This window comes from Cotesia glomerata, linkage group LG2 (genome assembly GCF_020080835.1).
Source record: "Cotesia glomerata isolate CgM1 linkage group LG2, MPM_Cglom_v2.3, whole genome shotgun sequence".
Classification (NCBI taxonomy): Eukaryota; Metazoa; Arthropoda; class Insecta; order Hymenoptera; family Braconidae; genus Cotesia; species Cotesia glomerata.
Window position 1 is genome coordinate 20,348,219 of NC_058159.1, and position 25,425 is coordinate 20,373,643.

General features: G+C 31.9%; 2 protein-coding genes and 1 long non-coding RNA gene across 3 annotated transcripts in view; 2 read left to right on the forward strand and 1 right to left on the reverse strand.

Moving 5' to 3' along the window:
* The window catches only part of LOC123259742, a 418,255-nt gene that overhangs the window by 213,382 nt on the left and 179,448 nt on the right, over positions 1-25,425 (reverse strand). The window lies entirely within an intron of this gene.
* LOC123259748 (insulin-like growth factor-binding protein 7) overlaps positions 1-25,425 on the forward strand; it is a 227,441-nt gene that overhangs the window by 94,629 nt on the left and 107,387 nt on the right. Inside the window, exon 3 of the mRNA XM_044720426.1 lies at positions 9,087-9,311. Coding sequence (XP_044576361.1) covers positions 9,087-9,311 — 225 coding nt within the window. The remainder of the gene's footprint in view (positions 1-9,086; positions 9,312-25,425) is intronic.
* On the forward strand, positions 23,584-24,238 carry LOC123259762. Its single transcript, XR_006508316.1, has 2 exons — positions 23,584-23,771; positions 23,965-24,238. It is a non-coding gene; the product is annotated as an uncharacterized LOC123259762 (long non-coding RNA).

The following is a 25,425-nucleotide window of genomic DNA, read 5'->3' on the forward strand; positions in this document are numbered from 1 at the left end:
TTCCGGAACTTTGCCGCTCAGAGTCCTAGCTGAGGAAAGGCGTAACCTTTACCAACGAAAGAGGACAACCGCACAAAGTGCCGAGGAACTCAGAGCTAAAGAACGGCAGAACAGCATCGCGCGATGGCAATCGCAGTGGGACGCCGCGACAACAGGGAGATGGACACACCGTCTCATACCAAGGATTGACGTTTGGCTTAACCGGAATCACGGCGAGGCCAACTACTATCTGACCCAGATGTTGTCAGGACACGGCTGTTTCCGGGAGTACCTTTATCGCTTTAAGCACGATGATTGCCCAGAGTGTCCGTCTTGCCCAAGAGTTGCTGAAAATGCGGAGCACGTTTTCTTTGAGTGCCCTCGTTTTAACCCACAGCGTGATGAGTTAGAGAAGATCCTGAACAAGAAAATCACACCAGAGTCAATAGTAGAAGAGATGCTGTCATCCGAAGCTGCCTGGAACGCCACAAGCACGTTTACTACCGAAGTGCTTACAGAGCTGCGTTCCATTGAAAGAAAAAGGGCAAATGACAGAAACTAGAAGGAAGGAAAAATAACACCTTAGCCACCAGAAGGAATAGCAGTAGCTAGATCCTCCCCTCACGAAGTAATGCCTGACGGCGGTTTCCATGAGGGATTAGAGGAAAGAAGAAAAGGGGTTTAGGGTTTAGTGGGTAGGGGCGTTAGCGTCGAGTTTTAGTATGACGCTGCGTCGAGTCGCCACATATCCAGGCCGAACAGCTATGCCTGGAATCCGTAAGAAGGATTCCCCCCCTAAGATAAAAAAAAAAAAAAAAAAAAAAAAACACACACACACACACACACACACACAGACACACAGACACACACACACACACACACACACACACACACACACACACACAAGAGTCCTAGCTGAGGAAAGACGGAACCTTTACCAACGAAAGAGGACAACCACACTAAGTGCCGAGGAACTCAGAGCTAAAGAACGGCAGAACAGCATCGCACGATGGCAATCGCAGTGGGACGCCGCGACAACAGGGAGATGGACACACCGTCTCATACCGAAGATCGACGTTTGGCTAAACCGAAGTCATGGCGAGGTCAATTACTATCTGACGCAGTTGTTGTCAGAACATGGATGTTTTCGGACGTATCTTCACCGCTTCAAGCATGATGACTCACCGGAGTGCCCGTCCTGCCCAGGAATCAATGAAGACGCGGAGCACGTTTTCTTTGAGTGCCCACGATTTTACCCACAGCGAGATGAGCTGGAGATGATCCTAAAGAAGAAAATCCAACCAGAGACAATAGTAGAAGCAATGTTGTCATCAAGAGCCTCCTGGAATGCCATCAGCACATTTGCAACAGAAGTCCTCATAGACTTGCGTTCCATCGAAAGAAGAAGAGCAAATGACAACAACTAAAAGAAAGGTAAAAAAACACCTTAGCTACCAGAAGAAAGAGCAGTAGCTAGATCCTCCCCTCACGAAGTAATGCCTAACGGCGGTTTCCATGAGGGATTAGGGGAAAGAGGAAAAGGGGTTTAGGGTTTAGTGGGTAGGGGCGCTAGCGTCGAGCTTTAGTATGACACTGCGTCCCGACTAGAAATTTTAATGTAAGACCTATTGGGCCCGCGTTGGGTTTCCTAATAGGGACCCCACATGGGGATGTCACGCAAAGTCCTATGCGACCCTCATTGGGCAATCCCTTTTAGGTCCCAAGGGGGAAATCCCTATCAGAACCCAATCTAAATTTTGAAAGAAAAAATATTATGATTTTCGAAAAGATTAAAAATAATTTAGGATCAGATACTCATATTATATTAGACCCCATTAGTAAATTTAATTTGAATTGAAATGAAATCGTTGATCGAAAAAATCCTTGTCGTGAGTTGGGCTCGAACTTGCGTTCTCTGGGTCCTCAGTCCTTGACGTTACCGCTGGTCCAAGCGGGAGTGCTGATGAGGAAAGTTCCTATCTCGTATACATGAACTTTACCGGTTGACTGAGACATTATTCATGTTATGCTCAAGCTTTAAGAAATTGTTTTTTTTTTTTTTTTTTTTTTATTTATCCACTTTACTGACGTGAAAATACAATTTTTGTATAAATTAAATAAAAAATTGAAAAATAAAAAAAAAAAATTTACCGAAAAATGTAAAAAAATTGAAAAAATAAAAAATAAAATTCCTTATAACTGTCCGATTTAATTTAGAATCCCCCTTATACTAACACAAAAAATTTTTTTTTGAAAATTAAAATTTTTTTGAAATGCAAGTTATTTTTTAAAATTTTATTGTATGGATAAAAATTTAATTATGAAAAAGTTTAATTTTTTTTACAATATAAATTCTTTTGCAAATGTGAATCCTCAAAAGTTGGATATTTTTCAAAAATTGAATTTTTACATACTGACAATAAAAATTATCTTCAATTAAAAGTTTTTTTTATACTAAGAAGTAAAAATTCTGAGTATGAATCTTGTTTCAGCAACATCAAAATGTATTTCAGTCTAAGAACTCACACAGAAAGGAAAATTCCTTTACTGGAGAACAAAATTCTTGGTTTAAGAAAATTTTCGGATGCCTGAAGGAAGACCGAAGTTGTGTTGGCCGAAGTAAAAATTTTTCTTTAAATTTTATTCTTGGTGGAAGTAGTTTTTTCTTAATTCAACTTATCATAAATACTTGATACAATAAATTTTTATATTTAATCAAGATTTTTAGATACATTAGGGAAGCAGCGCCACCTACTTCAGTTGAGAAAAAAATTTTCTCACCTTGAGAAAATTTTTCTCTTAAATATTTGATACCGATTTTGTATTATTTTAGCGTGCAATTATACATTTTGAATAAAAAAAAATGATTCAATATTATTTGATCTTCCCATTTGACATGTTATTCAATAAAAATATTAATGAAAATTTACTTCTATCGAGATATTTAATTTTTTGGAGCAAGAGAGAAATTTTCTCAAGATAAGAAAATTTACTTCTATCAAGAACTAAATTTTTTCGAGCAAGAGGCTGAATTTTCTCAAAACAACAAGATTTTCTTAACTTGAATAAATTTTCTTGGATCAAGATACTTATTTCTTTAATAAGCAAGAAAATTAATTTTATTGGAATAAGTGAAATTTCTTGTGCCAAAAAAAATTTTTTTTTTCGCTCAAGAAAATAATTAGAAAGAAAAATGTTTTCTTGGCTCAAGTGAACCTTTTTTTTCTGTGGAGTACTTGAATTTAATCTAGAATTGATCCCAAATTAATCTAGAATAACCGCTAAAAAAACTTCGGATTCACTCTACACGCGAATTGTTTAATTACTTTACTCCAAAACTCCGAGTAATGGGACTAAATTTTAATTTGGATTAAGATTTACTCCGAATCCATCCCGATTTTTTACAATGTATTTTTAATCTCGTAAAATTAAATTTTTCAAAATATAAGGTTATGTAAAATTTTATGAAGCTAAATTTTATAGTTTTTATTCAACAATGTTAGATGATTTTTTTTCCTAATTCTTTTCTATACTTATCGGCTAATTTTTATTTTTATTTCTAATTAATTTACAATGAATATATGCTAATAATATAAGCTCACAGATCTTTGGGTGATTGATTTTTTATATAAATAAACGATTGTCTAAATTTAAAGATTATTTCTTCATGCATCTACTCTCAGGTTGGGTTAACCCAATTGGATCCTACTACGAGCCCAGTTAGGAAAACCCATCGATGCCTTATTTACATTACGTTGGGAAAATCCTCTTTGGTCCCACACCAATCCCACTCGGAAAAACTTAGCAATTTTATTATTATTTTTCGTTGGGTTATCCCTCTTAGACCCCACACAGATCCCACTGGGGAAAATTTAGAAATTGTATTTTTTTTTACGCTGGGATTTTCCATTTAGGTCCCACGCAGGGCCCTATCGGGAAAAACTGAATAAAAATTTTTATTTTTATGTTGGGATTGCCCGATTGGGGGCTAATTAGGCCCTTATAGGGATTTCCTAATTGGGCGTGCCTCTTCGGGACCTAATCAGGTCCAGATGTATACGCTGGGTAATCCCAAAGTAATTTCTAGTCGACGTCGAGTCGCCACATATCCAGGCCAAACAACTATGCCTAGAATCCGTAAAAAGGATTCCCCCCCCCCCTTAAACAAAAAAAAACACACACACACACACACATATAAATACATACATCCATACATACATACATACATACAGACACCATTGCGGGAATAGTCAGGGAAGCTTCCTAGGACCTCAAAACGTTGAGATCTGATGAAAACTCGATTTTCGAAAAACTGGTTAAAACCAATAACTTTCCGATTTTCGAAAATTTTCAATTTTCTTAGCAGGAAGTTAAAAATTTTTTCAAATGTGGTTTTTTTGGTATATCTTTTAAACGGTTCTACCGATCAATTTCAAAAACTAATCACACTGAAAAAAAAGTTTTCTACTCGGCACGATCTACTGTATCGTAAAATTAAATCGTTACCGGTACGATTCGTAGAGGCTACGAGTAGCAGTCTGAATCGTTACCGTCACGATCTATTCGGTGCCATTCACGAAATGTATTGCTACCGTTAGTATACAGTTTTCCTAACCTCACTCTCCTCTAGATAGTAAAGTGTAGATCGTGACAGTTGCGATCTCGTATCGTACGGAGTAGAAAAATTTTTTTTCAGTGCAGCTATTAAATATATCGAATATATTATTTGGAATCACAAAAATAAATATTGTGAGAATTTGAGCCCTTAATATTAATATTAAGAGATCTATCATCGCAATTTTGGATTTTATTTTCCACGGGATTTTGTCTCTTAACTCTTAAACCAACTCCTAAATTAACTCCGAAAACCATCGAGGTAAATGAAATTAATTTATTTGAGAGACATTTTTTTAAGAGAATTTAATGGTCTACAAAAAAAGATTGATTGAAATTTATTGTCAGATGAACCATTTTTTCATAACCACGCCTTGAAAATTGGTATGATTTCATACTTTGATTTTTTAACTTTGGAATTTTGTAATTCACTTAAAAAACATGTCACAGGGTTTTTATTCCCTGTGTGCGTCCCTCCCTGCGCCTAAATTTGGCAACAGATCCACACTCAGTGTGTCTCTGAATTTATTATTTTATATTTATTTATTAATTTATTTATTGAATTTATTATTATTAGTATTATTATTTATATTTGAAATTTCTAATATTATTGTTATTAATTTAAGAATTAATTTATCTTTTTTTCAGACAGTTATAATGAATTATTTATAATATATTATTATTATTATTATTATTATTTGTATGCATGGCCGTAAATCATTGTCATATAGTACCTAATTTTACTATGAGTGATAAATTATAGCCTTTACTCGCACGGGTGAGGCCCTAAAATATCGATCGCGAGCAAAGAGTTTATTGAAGTAGGGAAAATGGCTAGAGAGGCCCTTGTTGTCGAACACGAGGCCTCGAACGGTTTACGGTGACAAAAATTGAGCAGACACGCGGTGGCCCGCTTGGTGTGAGGTACACACGCGGGACCTCCGCTATTGTAAGGAGTGTGGATTTGGTGCCTTGGGTTGAGTTTCCTTTTTGGTGAGTACTCACAAGTTGAGATTGATTAATATCCGCACACCGCTGTCTCCTGGCTTAAATAATTTATTCTTTTATTGTTTAATTAAATTCACTATCGATTTATCGGGTCGATCCCGTATCGAGTAAGGGTTATTTTAAGGGAATACTTGTACCTATCCCTAAAGCCTCGTGTGGGTCCCTGAAATGGCCAGCAATTACTAATTAAAGTATTACACTTACATTAATTATTATTACGCTTGTAAATAATATTGAAAAGCTAATATCTAAAATTATCGTTTATATTGGTTTAATTGTTTGAAATCTATTATATTTGTTCCATAAAGGATTTATTCTGTTATTTGGAAAGCAGATTTAGTTTTAAGTAACACCGTTTATAAATAAATAATTTATTTTTGTTAATATTTTCTGATTCAATAATGATTTATTTTATGTAAGTTACTTCCCGGATTACTTCCCTGTCATCCGTCCTTCATTTTAGCAGGATCTTTCGGAATATTACAGAGATTTAATTACTTATTGTTTCTTACTCTGTATTTTACCCTAATTTTATTTTAATTGTACTGCAACCTGCGCTTTTCATCCGCATTAACTCGAATCGTTGATTGATCGTCCGGCGCGGCCCCTGGAATTGTTATTATTTTTTTGGTAATTTTTCATAAAAATTACCTGGCGTCCAAATGTGCACTAACCCAGCCTGAGGGGTTTCCGGGTTAATTTATTATATATTTAAAAGGGCGAGCGTAAAATACCCTACCCAGCCGATATCTCCGCCATCGGTCGAATTTAGTTAAATTTTGGGGAAAAGTATTGTCACAAACAGTATCCGGAAAAAATCCAATAAAGGTTCTTGAAGGGAATTTAATCCTCTACAAAAACGTCTCTTGAAATTTTCAACTAAATAAATTCGTTATTTAAGCTGCAAATTTAAAATTAAATTTTTGTTTAGAAATATTAGAAATATGTTTTTCAAAATCGATGAAATTAAGCTATTTTAACATTTTTTTTCTTAAGTTTCACGAGCATTTTTTTATATTACTTCGACAATGACTATATAATTGATGTTAAGATTTAAAAATTAAAAAAACAAATAAAACAATGACTAAAATAAAACACAAAAAAGCTCTTGTAGATTTGATCAAGTTTTCACAAGTTTCTCATGTACATAATAATCCGAACAAAACTAGTTTCACTGTAAAAAAATCACGCCAAGTCCACGTTCATAAAACTTTTAAGAAAAAAAAATTTTATTTCTTTACAAAAAGATCTAAAATAAAAAATTAAAAAATCCAAGTAACCGATATGGTTGTATATGATTTTCGGAAATTAAAAAAAATTTTGTTGTAAATTTAAAAATTAAAAGAAACAATTTTGGAACGTATTTAGTGTGCGTGGTTACGAAAAATTTCACTTTTTATGAAATTCCTAAAATCTATCTATTAGGACTTTTAAAAAAAATTGAAGTACACAATGACGCACACCAAGTACGTTCCAAAATTGTTTCCTTTAATTTTCAAATTTACAACAAAATTTTTTTTAATTTCCGAAAATAATATACAACCATATCGGTTACTTGGATTTTTTAATTTTTTATTTTAGATCTTTTTGTAAAGAAATAAAATTTTTTTTTCTTAATAGTCTTATGAACGTGGACTTGGCGTGATTTTTTTTACAGTGAAACTGTTTTTGTTCGGATTTCAGTATTTTTTGTAATTATAATAAAAATTGACAATTTTAATTTAATACATTTCTGGTGGCAAACTATCCCCTTTAAGCTATAGTTCATGTAAAAGTTATTCTTGCGCCGCCTGGCGTGCGTAATTGTAAGCTGTCAAATATCTTTTTTTCACTGTAGTTTCCCATCTATTATAAGATTAGCATGCATCCTTATATTATTTAGTCCCTGGCCGTTCGCTTTTTACATAAGAAAAAAGTTAAAATCTAAAAATCTGGGTCGCTATAGTTTGTGCTGATTATTTTTAATAATTTTAAATAGAAATTATAAAGATAATTGATACTAATCAAGTAATACGCGTAATAAAAAGCATGAACTACTATTATAAAATATCATATAAAAAAAAATTTGTAACCTTAAAAAACCGTTCTGCTTACGGTATATACACACTCGGTAGACTGGCTTGAGAACGGAACTTGGCGCCAGACTCTATCGAGTCTGTTAATTTTTTACTAGCCGACAAATTTAAGTTTTCATATACAAGCCTGCAAACACTCTCTAAAAATATATAGATTTTGTTTATTTTTTGAAAATTTAAAAAATCATTTTTGGAAAAAAAATTTTTTTTTTTCAACAAAAATACATCAAAAAGGATATTTTTTTAGGTCAAATTGCTTCAATTTTTCAGGAAATTTAATGGCAATGGAACTCTTTGGAACGCTGCTCATTTCGATTGAAATGGATGAGCCGTTCAAAAACTGTGAAAGGTTCACACACACACACACACACACACACACACACACACACACACACACACGCACGCACGCGCGCGCGCGTGTGCGGACATCATTGCGGAAATATTCGGGGAAACTTCCTAGAAAGTCAAAACGTCAACATCCGTTATTAAGTACCAGTCCCATCTTTTTCTCGTGTCGCACTCACGGCGAGAAACGGTACTATCCTTGTTGCACTCGTGATGATAAAGCTAATTGCAGTTTTATGTTTTTCTTTTAAACAAATGAGAATTTCGAAAAAAACGCTCTGATATAAAATAGATAATTAAAAATTCTATTACGTAGCAGAGCCTTTTTTTCGAAAATCTTCTTTGTTTAGACGAGAAATGAAAAGCTGCAATCATAGGGACCGGCTCTTAACTCGATTTTTGAAAAACGTGGTAAAACCAATAACTTTCCAACTTTTAAAAATTTTCAATTTTCTTAGCGGGAAGTTAAAAAAATTTTAGCTACGAAAATCAGTTCAAAGAATTTAATTGCGTTGAATAAAGAAGGAAAGTTTCAGAACTAAGCAAAATTTACTTAAACCAAGAAACATTTTTTGATCTAAGAATATTTCTGCTTGATTCAAAACAATATAAAATAATTTTACAGATCCAAAACTTTTTCTCTTAAATCAAGTTCAGTTTTTTTTATTCGTGAATTCATTTTTTAAAGCTCTTTTTTTATGAAAGAAGTATCTTTTATCTTTTAGGTAATAAATATTGAATTTGCACTTTGCACGGAACATCATTTAATAATTATCGTATTGTATTTTACTTTTAGTTTATATTGTACTCTGATAAAAAAGAATATTCTTCAAATAAAACTCTGAAGTAAAAACTGTTCAACACAAAAGCATAAAGTTGTTCAGTTGACAAAAGCCGATCGTTATCTGCACTCGTTGTTACATGTTAAGCTATCAATCCTGTATCGATTTTGAAATTTATTTTTGTTTCAACTGAGAGTTCATTTGTATTTGACTTGTTTATTTTTTTTGTAATTAATAGCTATTATTTTATTAAGGCTATTTGATAGTATATTATTCTTTGCAGAGATACCTGGAAGGTGGCGCCGACATTGTCCACATGGTCCTAAAATGTCCGGCCCGGGATGTAATCTCATAGGCGATGATATATTTAATGATAGTAATCATCCGGGAAATGCAGGAAGATGTGTTTGTGGTTCGTCGGTGCCTTGGTGTCCAGGTGAACCTCATCCGTATGTATTTGCAACACGTCACGAATGTAAGCTGAATTTGGCAGCGAAAATAGCGTATGGTAAGCTATTTATTGTTGATTGTATGAATTTATAATAAGAAAGTTAAAATACTAGACTCCGGATAAAGTAGAACTTTCATTTGACGTACGTAAATATTCTACATACAACTCTTTAACTGACAAAATGGTTGAAGCTTATTGTGGTGCTATTGATTTTTTAAACGACAGAAGGTTTTTTAGTATTCTTTCAAGCTGATGAATTTACATCGAAAGCTATGAAAAATTCAGATACACATTAGTGAATCTATCACAGAAGTTGCTTGTTTTTATTATTTATGCTACTATATCTGAATTTTACCAAAAGAAGACTTTGAATTTTGATGCAGACTGATAAATTGGTTTCATGGTCGCTAAACTCTAAGTAAAATAGAGGGCAGGAGGGGAGAGGGGGGACGAAATATTTAATGAAATACTGAGTTTTTGGAGGCCCAAATAAGCAGAACTTTTTGTATTTTCATTATCACGATAACAATTAATAAAAATTATCAGTGTCGGCAAAATAGTTATTTTCTAGTATAGAAAATAATTATTTAAATAGTTAAAAAATTATCTATAATAGTTATTTTCTCTTCGCGCAGAGTACGTTGTTATATGGCCGAGTGAAGCGAGACCGGATATTACGTACGAGGTTTTGTTGAGAATGTATCCATAACCTCAGACGAGTGTCATCACTTCAAATTTATTACCAAAATGCCAACCTTTGCGGATTTGTGTCGAACAAAGTTTTTTGTAATATCGACGGCAAAACTCGGATTTGAGAGGATGCAAATAAAATTTTATTCATTAATAAATAAATTTAATAACTTTATTAATATTTGAAATTCAATTATTTTTCATTAAAGTTGAATGTTATGTTAGTACAGTTATTAAAGTTTAATGAAATATTTTTAAGCGGTTTTGAAAATCTTGTCAATAAAAATAAAACTGTCACACGTAAATAAATGACGATCTAAAATATAAGTGAAAATTTTTTATAAGAATCGACTTTTAAAGAAGTTTTTCTCTACCCAAGAACATATTATACTTTTAGTAATTATTGAGAATATATTTTCTTGTCTAAAGAATTGATCGAAATAATCAAAATATTTTTTACTTAATTTAAGTTAAGCTATTTGTTTGTTTATCTATTGTGATAGAGATAAATATTCCACAGTGCAAATAGATATTGATATTCTTCTGTCAAAAAATTAATAAACTCAAATGGTTCATTTTAATAAATTTTTGGGTAATTATTTACAAGTGGGGTCAACCCCATTTTGCCCTATGCTTGGCTATAGGAATTTTTTTTCTTTTTTTTTGATCAAATCGATCAATTTTTTTTTAAATTGTTCCTTTTTTATGTGTTTTTCAAAAAAACAGTACATCAAAAACATATCAAAGAAAGATACAATAGAAATTTTATCCGAAAACATAAAAGCCAATATTTTTTCCAACTTTTAAAGGCAAAAAAGCTATCGAAATTTTTATGTTTTCCTTTCACAACATTTTTTATCATAAATTCGCCGTAAAAACAAGCAGAATAAAAAAAATTTTTAAATGTTAATTTTTCACTTAGTTATGGCCCAAAGTGGGGTCAACCCCACTTGTAAATAATGACCAATTTTTGAATCAAGAAATTCTTTTCTAGATATAACTTTTCTTTCTTTAAGTGTATGTAATTTATAAATTTTTGAAATTTCTAAGTCTGTAATAGTACATAAATCAATTATTGATATTAACCTATCATTTATCTTTAACTATCGAACTATTCAAGACTTAAATTTAGATCCTATTATTTTACGTATAGAACTATAGACTATCGGTCTCTTATATCAAGATTCATAACTATAATTCCCTTAGTAATTGATTTTTGGATGAAAGTTAGAAATATAAATTATTAATCAGAAAATGATCTATTTATAATATTGTACCATCATTATTATTTCTGTCTCAAGTAATAGAAAAACACAATTCGTGAGATATTATCTATCTATCTATCTATATATATAGATATATATATATATATATATATATATATATATATATATATATATATATATATATATATATATATATATATATATATATATTTATATATTTATATCTATATATATAAGAGATTCCCACCCATATATTGACTCATCACGATATCTCTGGAACCATAAGGCGTAGCGACTTGAAATTTGGTAGGAATATTCCTTTCGCCGAGTAGAGGTCAGCTAAGAACGGATTTTATGAAATTCCACCCACAAGGGGGGTTGCGGGGGCGTTAACAATAGAAAATTCCCATTTTTAACCTATAGCTCCTATCGACTTCAAATTTGGTAGGAATCTCCTATATGTGATGTAGAAATGATCTAAGAGCGGATTTTACGATAATCTACTCCCAATATGGATTGCGGGGGTGGGCGTTAACAATGAAAATTAAAAATTTCCGACTTCTAGCTCCTACAGACTCAAAATTTTGTAGGAATTTTCTGTAAGTGATGTAAAAATAATTTATAAACGAATTTTAGGATATCTCAAATCACAGGGGGTTGCGGGGGTGGGTATTAACAATGAAAATTTTTAATTTTCAATCCATAGCTCCTACAGACTCCAATTGGGTAGGAATTTTCGCTAAGAGATGTAGAAATAATATACGAACGAATTTTAAGATACCTCACAGGAGTTTGCGGGGGTGGGTGTTAACAATTAAAATTTTGAATTTCCAAGCTATAGCTCCTATAAACTCCAAATTTAGTAGAGGTCTTCTATATGTGATATAAAAATGATCTAATAATGGATTTTACAACGAATCAACTTCATTAATGATCGTGGGGGTTAGTGTTAACCATAAAACATCTTAATTTTCAAAATATAGCTTCTAAAAACTCTAAATTTGTTAGAAATTTTTTATCTCTTATGTAGAGATCACCTCAAAATGGATTTCAATAAAGTCTACTTCCGATAGGAATTGCGGAGGTGGGTGTTAAAATCTAAAATTTTCATTTCCAAACTGTAACTTCTACAGACTCAAAATTCGGTGAGAATCTTCGTGTATGACGTCTATTTCAGTTAAGGGATTGCGGGGGCATTGATAATGAAAATTTCCCGTTTGTAAAATATAGTTCTTATAGACTCCAAATTTGGTAAAAATCTTCTACATGTGGTGTAGAAATAATCTAAGAGCGGATTTAACGACGAATCACACCCAATAAGGATTGCGAGGGTGGGTGTTGACAAAAAAAAATCTTAATTTCCAAAATATAGCTTCTAAAAGTTGTAAATTTGGTAAGAATCTTTTATTTGTCATGTAAAAATCATCTCGAATAGGATCTTACGAAGTTTCTCCCCCACATAGGAGTGCAGGAATGATAATTGTCAAAAAATTCATATTCTTTAAATACAGTTCCTACAAATATCAAATTTGATAGAATCTCAAGAGAAACAGACAAATACCGGGATGGCCTCCAAGTTCAACGGATTTAAATATTTTTCTTACTTTATAGTGATATTTTCTTACAACAATCGTCTCTTTGGCAGCGGCAAAAAAGTCATTGTAACGTTTCCAAAATTTAACATTACATATAGCTATTCAGTCAACGGACTAAGAATTTTACATACATTTTATTTTTGCTGATCACATAATTGATGAATTGTTCTCATTACGGAATTGCGAAAATGTAACAGATTAAAAGCATTGCATTTTCTAAACACATGAGATAAAAAAAAGAAATTTGAGATATAGAAAATATGAAAAAAAATAAATAGAAATAAAACATAAAATTTAATTTATTTCCTTTTCAATTCGCCCAGCGAAGCGGGCGGGAAACCGCTAGTATATATATAAGAGATTTCCACGTATATAGCCACTCATCACGATATCTCTGGAACTATAAGACCTAGAGACTTGAAATTTAGTAGGAATATTCCTTTCGCCGAGTAGAGGTCAGTTAAGAACGGATTTTACGAAATTCCACCCACAAGGGGGGTTGCGGGGGCGTTAACAATGAAAAATTCCCGTTTATAAACTATAGCTCCTATCGACTCCAAATTTAGTAGGAATCTTCTGTAAGAAATGAAGAAATAATCTATAAACAAATATTACGATATCTCACCTCACAGAGGGTTGCAGGGGTGGGTATTAACAATGAAAAATTTTAATTTTCAAGCTATAGCTCCTACAGACTCCAAATTTTGTAGGAATTTTCTGTAAGAGATGTAGAAATAATATTCGAACGAATTTTAAGATACCTCATCTCACAGGAGTTTGCGGGAGTGGATGTTAACAATTAAAATTTTAAATTTCCAAGCTATAGCTACTATAAACTCCAAATTTAGTAAAAATCTTCTATAAGTGATATAGAAATGATCTAAGAACGGATTTTACAACGATCGAATCAACTCCAATAATGATCGCGGGAGTGAGTGTTTAGAGATCATCTCAAAATGGATTTCAATGAAGTCTACTTCCGGTAGGAATAGCAGGGGTGGGTGTTGAAATCTAAAATTTTCATTTTCAAACTGTAACTTCTAAAGACTCCGAATTCGGTGAGAATCTTCGTGTATGATGTCAAGTTCAGCTAAGAATGAATTTTATCAAATTCCAACCCCAAAAGGGATCGCGGGGGCGTTAATAATGAAAAATTTCGTTTGTAAAATATAACTCTTATAGACTCCAAATTTGGTAAGAATCTTAGTTATTTATGTACCTTGGGCGAGCCACGCGCTAATACGGTCGAGGTGATAAATATTTTCAGCAGAGATAGTATAAGGCTGAGGCCCGATAGGGCCGAGGCTTTATATCCCTGCTGCAAATAATTATCACCGAGACCGTATTTGCGCGTGGCTTGCCCATGGTGCTTAAAAAATTTTTCGTCCTATGGCGGACGTATGCGGGTTTTTACGTGCAGGGGATACTCAATTTATAAATAAATAGCGTACGACGCCATAACCCTCTAATCCTCTAAACAAAAATACATGAAAGTCTTGAAGTTAGTCAAAGGTGCGCTTTTTAATTAAAATGACAGTTGAAACGTAAGCTACTCGGCTTTATAGAGATTGGTGACGCTTGCGTGACATTGTCCTCGACTGTATAAAGTTCTAAACAGCCCCGTAGATACTGGCACGTATGCGTATTATTTACAAATTGAGTGTCGTCTGCGCGTAAAAACCCCCATACGTCCGCCTAGGACGAAAATATATATATAGGAGCTGTTCTATAGATAGATTGACTCATCACAATATCTCGGGAACCATCAGACCTAGAAACTTGAAATTTAGTAGCCATATTACTTTTGCCATGTAGAGGTCAGCTAAGAACGGATTTTAAGAAATTCCACCCCCAAAGGGATTTGCGGGGGCGTTAACAATGAAAAATTTCCGTTTTTAAACTATAGCTCCTATCGACTCCAAATTTGATAGGAATCTTCTGTAAGAGATGTAGAAATAATCTATGAACGAATTTTACGATATCTCACCCCCACAGGGGGTTGCGGGGGTGGGTATTAACAATGAAAATTTTTAATTTTCAAGCTATATCTCTTACAGACTCCAAATTTGGTAGGAATCTTCTTTAAGTGATGTAAAAATAATTTATGAACAAATTTTACGATAGCTCACCCCACAGGGAGTTACGGGGGTGGGTGTTAACAATGAAAATTTTAAATTTCTGAGGTGTAGCTCTTATATACTCCAAATTTGGTAAGAATCTGCTATATGTGAGGTAGAAATGATTTAAGAGCGGATTTTATGACAACCTACTTCCAATATGGATTGCGGGGGTGGGTGTTAACAATGAAAATTTTAAATTTCCAAGCTATAGGTTCTATATGCTCCAAATTTGGTAGCTATCTTCTATATATGATGTAGAAATAATTCATGAACGAATTTTATGATATCCCACCCTGAAAAAGATTGCGGGGGCATTAACAATGAAAAATTCCCGATTTTAAATTATAGCTCTATAGGCTCCAAATTGGGTAGGAATTTTTTGTGAGAAATGTAAAAATAATATACGAACGAATTTTACGATAGCTCACCTTTCAGGAGTTTGCGGGGGTGGGTGTTAACTATTAAAATTTTTAATTTCCAAGCTATAGCTCCGATTGTCGCCAAATTTGGTAGGAGTTTTCTTTTTTATATTTGTGATACAGAAATGATCTAAGAGCGGATTTAACGACGAACCACCCCTAATAAGGATCGCGGGGGTGAGTTAACAATGAAAAATCTTAATTTCTAAAATATAGCTTCCAAAAGCTGTAAATTTGGTAGGAATCTTTTATTTATCACGAGGATATCATCTCAAAACGGATTTCAAAAAATTCTACTTCCGATAGGGATTGCAGGGGTAGGTGTGTTAAAATCTAAAATTTTAATTTCCAAACTGTAACTTCTACAGTCTCCAAATTTAGTAGGAATCTTTGTGGATAATGTCAAGTTCTGCTGAGAATAGATTTTCTCGAATTCTAACCCCAAAAAGGATTGCGGGGGCGTTAACAATGAAAATCTTTCATTTTCAAACAATCGTTTCTATGGACTCGAAGTTTTGTTGGAATCTTTTATTTATAATGTAGAAATCATCTCGAATAGGATCTTACGAAATTCCTCCCTAACATCGGAGTGCGGGAGTGATAATTGTCAAAAAATTCATATTCTTCAAATACAGTTCCTACAGATATAAAATTTGATAGAATCTTAAGAGAAACAGGAAATTACAGGGATGGCCTTCAAAGTCAACCAATTTAAATATTTTTTTCTTCATGTCAATTATTATTCATTTTTAAAAGATAGCCACGGGAATGTTATAGTGATTGCACATTGAAAGTTACAATAAATATTAGCTAGAATAATCACATGAATAAAAGGTACAGGCCAATCTGATAAAATTTGGAATCTGTGTAAGTCAAAACAATACTCCAATTAAATTTCAAGTCTAGATCTAAAAATACAATTCTATTCAATTCTAAGTGCCCAGCGGAGCGGGCGGGTAACAGCTAGTGTTATATATTGTAACGGAGTGATCGTTACCCGGTAAATTCCCCTATTTCGGTACTCAGTTATTTATCGACAGGTCACAGTGCGCTGTGATCTAAAGCTCGTTTGGGAGCTAGTAAGAAAGGCCCCAAGGTGGAGAAGCCGGCGTAGTGGTAGTGGGGAGAGCAGAGGAAGCAAGAAAGGAACAACAAAATTTGGTAAGACTCATTGTGACTGAGTGGCTCGACTGGACGACACGCAAATTTTTCTAAAACATCCAGCTAAGGTAATTATTTTTATTCTGCTTGTCCAACGTGGAACGAAGCGATAACATTTTGTTAATTTAATGCTTGCTGGGCCGAATGCCAGCTTGGTTAGATTAACTTTAACTTGTGATAATTTCTAATGCTGATTTGCAGTTACAGGCGTTATTCGCTGGGTGCGTAAGGCATAGTGGGGGACACAAAACTGATGTCAGCGCCCGCTGCGGACAATACGGAACTAAGGGTGGCTCTTTATTACTAAAGACTATGAAAATAACACGTGTCAGTTTAATTAAATAAATAAAACAAAATGGGTCATCAAAGTTGTTGTGTAGTTGATTGCAAAAATACTAGTAGAAATAGCAATTGTAAATTTTATAAGTTTTCGGTTGCCAACTGGAAATTAAATCAGCGAAAAAAATGAATAGCTGCTGCTCAACATCTCTCACATGTTCAGTCAGGACTAAATTTTTACCCTTTATTTAAGTTTGTGGTTGAAAAATAATATTATGGGTAATAGATTGAAAGTCGGTTCTTAACACAAATTCAATTTTTTATCTGCAAAATTAAATAAAAAAAAATAAAAATTTAAGATACATTCGTAAATATATAATTAAGTTAAATAAAGCTATTTGTTATTCTTTATATAATTTCAAATTGTTATATATTCAATATTAATACTGATTTTTCATTCAATATTAATTTAACAACAAACACCTTGACAGATTTTAACACTGCTTAACCTAATTCACTTGAGACTTGTTTTAGTTATTGTATTTATTGTCCTTACTGTTTTCAGCTGATCCAAGGAAAAATTTTTAATTTAATCTACACTCTGTGTAATGTGTCACATTTTACATAGAAAAAAAATTTTTTTCAAGTTTATTTAATTTCTTAAATAACTATTTGGCATCCAATACATGTAAATTTTCTTAAAAGAGCCACCGTAAGTTGTATCGTAAGGTGGCGCTGAGGTCACGCACCCAGCGAATAAATATCCAGAGAGCGAGTGATGGTGACCAGAGTTTTGCCGCTAAATCGAGACTACCTCACCAAGGGAGAATTCACATCAGTACCCGAAGACGAGGAGTTGCAGCTCACCGAGGGAGTGCAAATAAAATTATAAAAACTCCAGGTACAAATAACGAGTTAATTATCTCTCGGGTCTGCGGCGTCAGCCAGGCAACATGTCGGCTGAAGGTCACCGCCATTTCGTGCTCGGTCACAATCGTTAGTTTGTTTAAGTATTAAATTTAGAATCAATTATAAAACAGTTAATTAATAATACTAGGACTTATTTCGGGTTATTGATTAATTTGTTAAGGAAAATAATTTGTCTTTGTCATTACTTATTTTACACATAGGCCTGTCTGGGTTAATAATGTCAGGAATTTAATTCGGGTTATTAATCCACAGATTCTGTAGAATCTGGCGCCAAGTTCCGTTCAAAAATCCCGTTGTAAACGGAGCGCCAGACTACCGACTGTGTTTACTGTAAGCAGAACGGTATTTCGAGGTTGCAAAATTTTATTTAATTATATGGTTCTCCTTTTTCCAAAATAATATATTATAAAAGTAATTTATACTTTATTTTACTGATATTAATTAATTATAATCAATTATAACACTTAATTCACTTAAAATTATTAAATTTTATCAGCACAAACTATAGTAAGCCCAGAAATTTCGATCCTGACTTTTTTAGATGGGGAATATCAGCGCCACAGACTAGATAAAATAAAAATGTGTAGTAATCCTTCCTATAGACACGCAACTACAGTAAAAAGTGATTCATAGCTTGCATCTATGGCCGCCAGGGTGCACTGGAATTACATCTACATAAACTGTAGCTTTAAGGGGATAGTTTGCAGTAAAAAATGCAGTCAACACGAGATTTAAGTTGTTATCAATTGTAAATTTTCATTATAATTACAAAAAATACTAAAATCCGAACAAAAACAGTTTCACTGTAAAAAAGTCGCACCAAGTCCACGTTCATAAGACTATTAGGAAAAAAAATTTTTTTTTTCTTTACAAAAAGATACAAAATAAAAAAATTAAAAAATCCGAGTAACCGATATGATTGTTTATGATTTTTGGAAATTAAAAAAAATTTTATTGTAAATTTAAAAATTAAAAAAAAAATTTTAGAACGTACTTGGTGTGCGTCATTGTGTATTTCAATTTTTTTAAAGTCCTAGTAAATAGATTTTACGAATTTCATTAAAAGTAAAATATTTTGCAACCACGTACACTAAATACGTTCTAAAATTTTTTTTTTAATTTTTAAATTTACAATAAAATTTTTTTTAATTTCCGAAAATCATAAACAATCACATCGGTTACTTGGATTTTTTAATTTTTTTATTTTGTATCTTTTTGTAAAGAAAAAAAAAATTTTTTTTTTCCTAATAGTCTTATGAACGTGGACTTGGCGCGACTTTTTTACAGTGAAACTGTTTTTGTTCGGATTCCAGATTCTTATGTCATGTGTAAAATTTATTTATTTGAGAATCGTTGAATAATAATTTGGCTTAAGCCAGCAGAGTAGAATTGAGTAAACCGCTAAATTAAAATTATTTAAGACAAAAATTTATTTCACATTAAAATTATTTTAATAAATTATTTGGCGCATTATTTAATATTTGTCATAATTTAAATAAATCTAGAGTCAGGAAATAATCATTAAAATTAATAGAATTTGTTAATCTAAATTATTTAGTAAAAAAAAGGGTAGAAAATAAAAATTGTAAAAATTCGTCAGAAAAAAAAATTACACTAAAAACTTGCGACAGAGACGCAAGACCGAGCGAGAGCGTCAGCCATCTTGTCCCGCGCGAGAACGCTGAGTAGAGGACACTCAAGGTCGAAACAAAAGTCTTAGTTCGTTTAAAATAAAATAAACTCAAGTAAAATAAGTTTCAAGAGACATAAAATAAAATATAATAGAATAATCTTTTGTCATAATTTCACATTTACAATGAAAATAAAATTCAGTAAAATTTACCGCCGATAAAGGGATTAAATAAAATGGCTCAGAATTAAATAAAATAATTTGGATTAAATACAAATAATTTAGGAAGAATTTAAGTTTACTCAATTATCGGAATTTATTTAATTTTTACTAAAATAAAGATTAAAATTTATTTAGTAATTTTCGGACATAATAAGTGGATTTAATCCTCGATAATTCGGAATTGTACTTTGGATAATTATTGTTTATAACATTGAAGATACGGCAGTGATTTAGGAAATAGGAAATTTATATTTAGTAAACAAAAATAGTTAATTAGAGAATTAGAAGTTAAGAAATATTAATTTGGAAAATAATATTTTGGAAAATTATTTATTAATTGGAATCAAGCGTTATTATTATTGGAATTTAAGGAATATAATGTGGTTGTGTGTGAGTAAAGAGACTATCAGAACAAAAACAGTTTCACTGTAAAAAAGTCGCACCAAGTCCACGTTCATAAGACTATTAGGAAAAAAAATTTTTTTTTTCTTTACAAAAAGATACAAAATAAAAAAATTAAAAAATCCGAGTAACCGATATGATTGTTTATGATTTTCGGAAATTAAAAAAAATTTTTTTGTAAATTTAAAAATTAAAAAAAAATTTTAGAACGTATTTAGTGTGCGCGGTTGCAAAATATTTTACTTTTAATGAAATTCGTAAAATCTATTTACTAGGACTTTAAAAAAATTGAAATACACAATGACGCACACCAAGTACGTTCTAAAATTTTTTTTTAATTTTTAAATTTACAAAAAAATTTTTTTTAATTTCCGAAAATCATAAACAATCATATCGGTTACTCGGATTTTTTAATTTTTTTATTTTGTATCTTTTTGTAAAGAAAAAAAAAATTTTTTTTCCTAATAGTCTTATGAACGTGGACTTGGTGCGACTTTTTTACAGTGAAACTGTTTTTGTTCGGATTTTAGTATTTTTTGTAATTATAATGAAAATTTACAATTGATAACAACTTAAATCTCGTGTTGACTGCATTTTTTACTGCAAACTATCCCCTTAAAGCTACAGTTTATGTAGATGTAATTCCAGTGCACCCTGGCGGCCATAGATGCAAGCTATGAATCACTTTTTACTGTAGTTGCGTGTCTATAGGAAGGATTACTACACATTTTTATTTTATCTAGTCTGTGGCGCTAATATTCCCCATCGAAAAAAAGTCAGGATCGAAATTTCTGGGCTTACTATAGTTTGTGCTGATAAAATTTAATAATTTTAAGTGAATTAAGTGTTATAATTGATTATAATTAATTAATATCAGTAAAATAAAGTATAAATTACTTTTATAATATATTATTTTGGAAAAAGGAGAACCATATAATTAAATAAAATTTTGCAACCTCGAAATACCGTTCTGCTTACAGTAAACACAGTCGGTAGTCTGGCGCTCCGTTTACAACGGGATTTTTGAACGGAACTTGGCGCCAGATTCTACCGAATCTGTGGATCTCGGTTTCATGGTATACTCCTCTGGCTTTGGGGTAGTTCTCTTAGAGTAGCGTGAAGTTTGGGTGACAGCGTGCACTGTGTGGACAGCGTGTGTAGTCACTTCAGGGTCCAGCTCAGTGGCGTGAGGGTCCGTGAGACCGCGTGAACTAAGCTAGAGTAGCGTTAGGGTCCAGGGGACGACGCGAAGTAGATAATGTGAGAGTCCAGTAGGCATCGGGTACTACAGCCACGTGAGGGTCTAGCTGGACAGTGCGAAATATACTGTATGAGAGTGGGGCGTGAGTGTGAATTTTGATCTATGAAATTTTATATATTGTTATTTTGGCCATTATTTCAATTGTAAAAGGGATTGGATAAATAAATAATTTTGTTAAACGAATTTCTGTGTTTAAATTTTGGTTCCTTTCAGCAATCTCTCACGACCCTGACCTATTACTCCATGTTCTGGTCCAGTTTCTGGATACTGAGTCCAAAAATCTAGTGGCGCCCTTAAAGAGAAAAAAAGGGCGACCAAGGAAAACAAGACACCCGTTTCAATATATATATATATATATATATATATATATATATATATATATATATATATATATATATTAGGGTGTTTCAAAAAAAGACGAATTTTTTTTTTTTCTTTTGGTGTCTAAAAATTGATGGTATACCTAAAAACAAAAATTTTGGCGCCCATGTGAGCTCTTAATATGAATAGTAAGATTTGCCTGTATCCATTTCTTTATTTTCCATTTAAATAACACGGGAAAAATTTTTTAATTTTTAATTTTTATTACTTTGGAACGGTTCATCGTAACAACAATCTGAAAAATGATATTAGTAGGAAATTTTACGCTCTACAAAAAACGTTTGAAGACCAAAGTTCCTCAGATTAACGGCTTCAAAGATATCCGCGGTCAAAGATAACACTAATAAAAAATTTCAAATATTTTCCAATAAAATTACAAAAAAAATATCACATGCTATATTTTTATTATTTTTTATGTTAAATTACTTCAATTCCGTTAACCTGAGACTGTAAACTTTTTTTTTTTACTAATTAATTCAATACTTAACTCACGAAATGCACTAATATATAAATATAAACGTTAAAAATGTCACATAAATGATTTTTTGGTCTTTCTTATAACAAATTTATTTTATATTTTATAAAATTTATAAATTTTTGTAAGAGGAAAATGTAAAGTTCCTTATTACACAAACTCACCAAACACTCATCATTGCATATTATTCAAAATAATATGAAAATTCTGTAAATACGTTAAATCAATTAAATCTACTATAAAACTTGATCAAATGTTTTTTATTTGAAAAATATCAACAGAGCTTTATTTAGCTCTGTCGGTACAGAGTATTATACTCATTTAATTTGAGTGTTGTAGCTAATAAGCTCTGTGTTGGTAAGCCTGGTTGTTCGGTACTAACTTCATTTAGTTGCTTTGCTCTCAACGCTTTACTATATCTTCTCGTCATTGTCTTTGTTCATTGATACTGACTGTTTTTCAATCCGTTATATTATTAATTTAATTAGTTAAAATATATTAGTTATAAATTTTGTGACCATAATGGTGAAAACAGTGTACTTGATTGGTGATGTGTTAAGTGAATTAGTTGGAAAAAAATTACCCTCTCTGAAAGAGGTTATGTCGCTTTTATTTTATTATCTTGATACGAAAAATTTTTCAGTTAAAGAAAGTATATCAATCACTATCGACAAAGTTTTTGAAATTTGGTGTGCGGCACAAATCCCGACAAGAGAGAAAAGATCTGCTTTTTTGAAACTAATCTCAAATCACAATCGATGGAAGAATTTACAAAAAAACCGTAAAATGAAAAAGTCAAAGTCTCAAAAAAAAAAGGAATCCGTTTTTCAGGATGAATTAAATAAACTATTTGATGTAGCTCATGCGGATGTTTTAAATATACTGGACAAAGAAAAAAGATTATTTTATTTGGGACAAAAATCTTCCAGTCGACGTGGTTTTATTTCATATAATTCTCAACCAATTTTAGAAGATGTCGAAGACATGGATGTTGATATCAGCAATTATGATAATAATAACAATAATAGTGATAATAATAGTGAAGAGAACATTGATAGCAATGATAAAAACTATAATAATAATGGTAATGATAGTAATAATAATGTCGGAGAGTTTAATAACGACAATGTCAACTATTATTGTGCAGTTGAGACTGATGATGTTGCTAATCATAAAATATCAAGTCATCCATCTCAATTATCCCAGAAATCTTTGGAAAGTAATACTTCTCGTATAATCTCTGATTATGAAGATGAAATGCCAAAACAACAAGTTCCAAAAATTGATATAATGACACCAGAACTTGCTGCGGCTTTGGATAGAGCTAACGTGACTAGTAGGATGGCGACTTACATTATTGCTGCTTTATTATCTTGCTTGAACATTGATTGTGCAAGCGTAAACTTTAGTCATGTGACTATTCACCGAGCAAGGGAAAAATTCCGGAAAGAAGCGGCGTTAAATCTGAAGACTAATCTGGAAACTGACAATTATGTACTACATTTTGATGGAAAACTGTTATCAGATATTATAGGTACAGAACAAGTTGACCGGCTTCCGATTATTTTATCATCATCAGGTAAATTTCAACTGTTAGGAGTTCCTAAACTAGAATCTGGGACTGGACAAAACCAAGCTTCAGCTATTATTAAAACAGTAAAACAATGGGATATTAATACTGACAACATCAAAGCATTGTGTTCTGATACTACGGCGTCAAATACGGGTAAATAATTTATTAATAAAAAATATAACATGGTTGATTACCGTAATGTTTAAATGCTAAATCAAATCAGATTTTTAGTATTAACCATTAATTTCCAAGTTATGAGTTATCTTTTTTTTCAAACTCAAAAGATTTCTCCGTACTACTCTAAAAAATCGATACTTCACTAGCAATTCTCATTTTATTTTTTCAGGAATCAGAAATGGTGCGTGTGTATTAGTAGAAAAGGCTCTTAGTAGAAAACTGTTGTACTTGCCATGCCGACACCATATTTTTGAAATTGTTCTTCGAAGTGCATTTGAAGTATACTGGCCTGCTTCGTCTGGCCCAAACGTTCCAATTTATCAGAGATTTAAAAAGAAGTGGGATGAAATTGACCAATCAAACTTTACGGCTGGTATTTGTGACAAAAAAGTTTTGGAAGTAATAACACCAATCAAAGATGAGATTTTGAAATTCGTTAATAATCAAATAGAAGTAAAATTTTTTAATCCAGCGCTGAAGAATTATTAACTGATGTTAAAGTGGAAAAGAAAAATGGATAAAACTCAGTATAATTGAGGAGCTGATTTTCAAAAGGGTATCTTTTCATATTTTAAAATACCAGTTTTCTGAACTTTTAAATACTAATTACTTTGAGAATTATGAACATTTATAAATGAAAATCGAATTGCAGCTTCATAACCGATTGCACTTTATAGCTAAATTAAAAAAAGTTCAATACAAATATTTATAATTGAAGATAACTAGTTTTTTGTCTCGATTAATCAAAAATCAAAAGATACCTTTTTGAAAATAAGCTCCTCAATTATCAATTTTACTCTGATTAATTAACTTGCCGTCGTGATTAAAAATATTGAAAATCAGTTTCACATGACTGTTATACTTTCAATCATCTTTAACGATTAAAATTGCGTTTGTAAAATATTTTACAACTTTTACCTCACATCAGTTAATAATAATTAGTCTTCTCAACTTTGAAATTGCGATATAATCAATTTCATTTTGACTTATAACTTTTTGTAGATGGATCATTGTCGAGACGATTACCGTGAACTTCTGGAATTATCATTAATATTTTTGGGTACTACTACCACAAATATTACATTTAAGCATCCTGGAGCGGTCCATCATGCAAGGTGGATGGCTAAAGCAATATATAGTTTAAAAATTTTTTTATTCAGAAATGAATTTCATCTTACTAAATCGGAAATAGATGGATTACGAGAACTTTGTTTATTTATCATAATATTCTATTTAAAAGCTTGGTTCACTGCGCCGTGTGCTATAACAGCACCTAATAATGATTTAACTTTGATTAAAGAATTAATTTCATATGAAAGATTTAATAATAGTCTTTCACAGACATGCTCACAAAAATTAGCCGATCACTTGTGGTATTTAAACAACGAGCTGTCTGTTTTATCTCTCTTTGATAAAAATGTTTCAGTTGGAACAAAAAAAGAATAGTTCATGCTCTTAAAAACTGTAAAGCCAATGAAACTACAACAAATCGCTTTATAATAGATAAGAAAAATTTAGAGTCATTATTAAATAAAGATCTTAGTCAATTTATGTCTATGAGATCGATTAATATATTTGAATCGTTTGATTTGTCGTATGAGTTCATTGATGAGGATGTTACTTTGTGGCC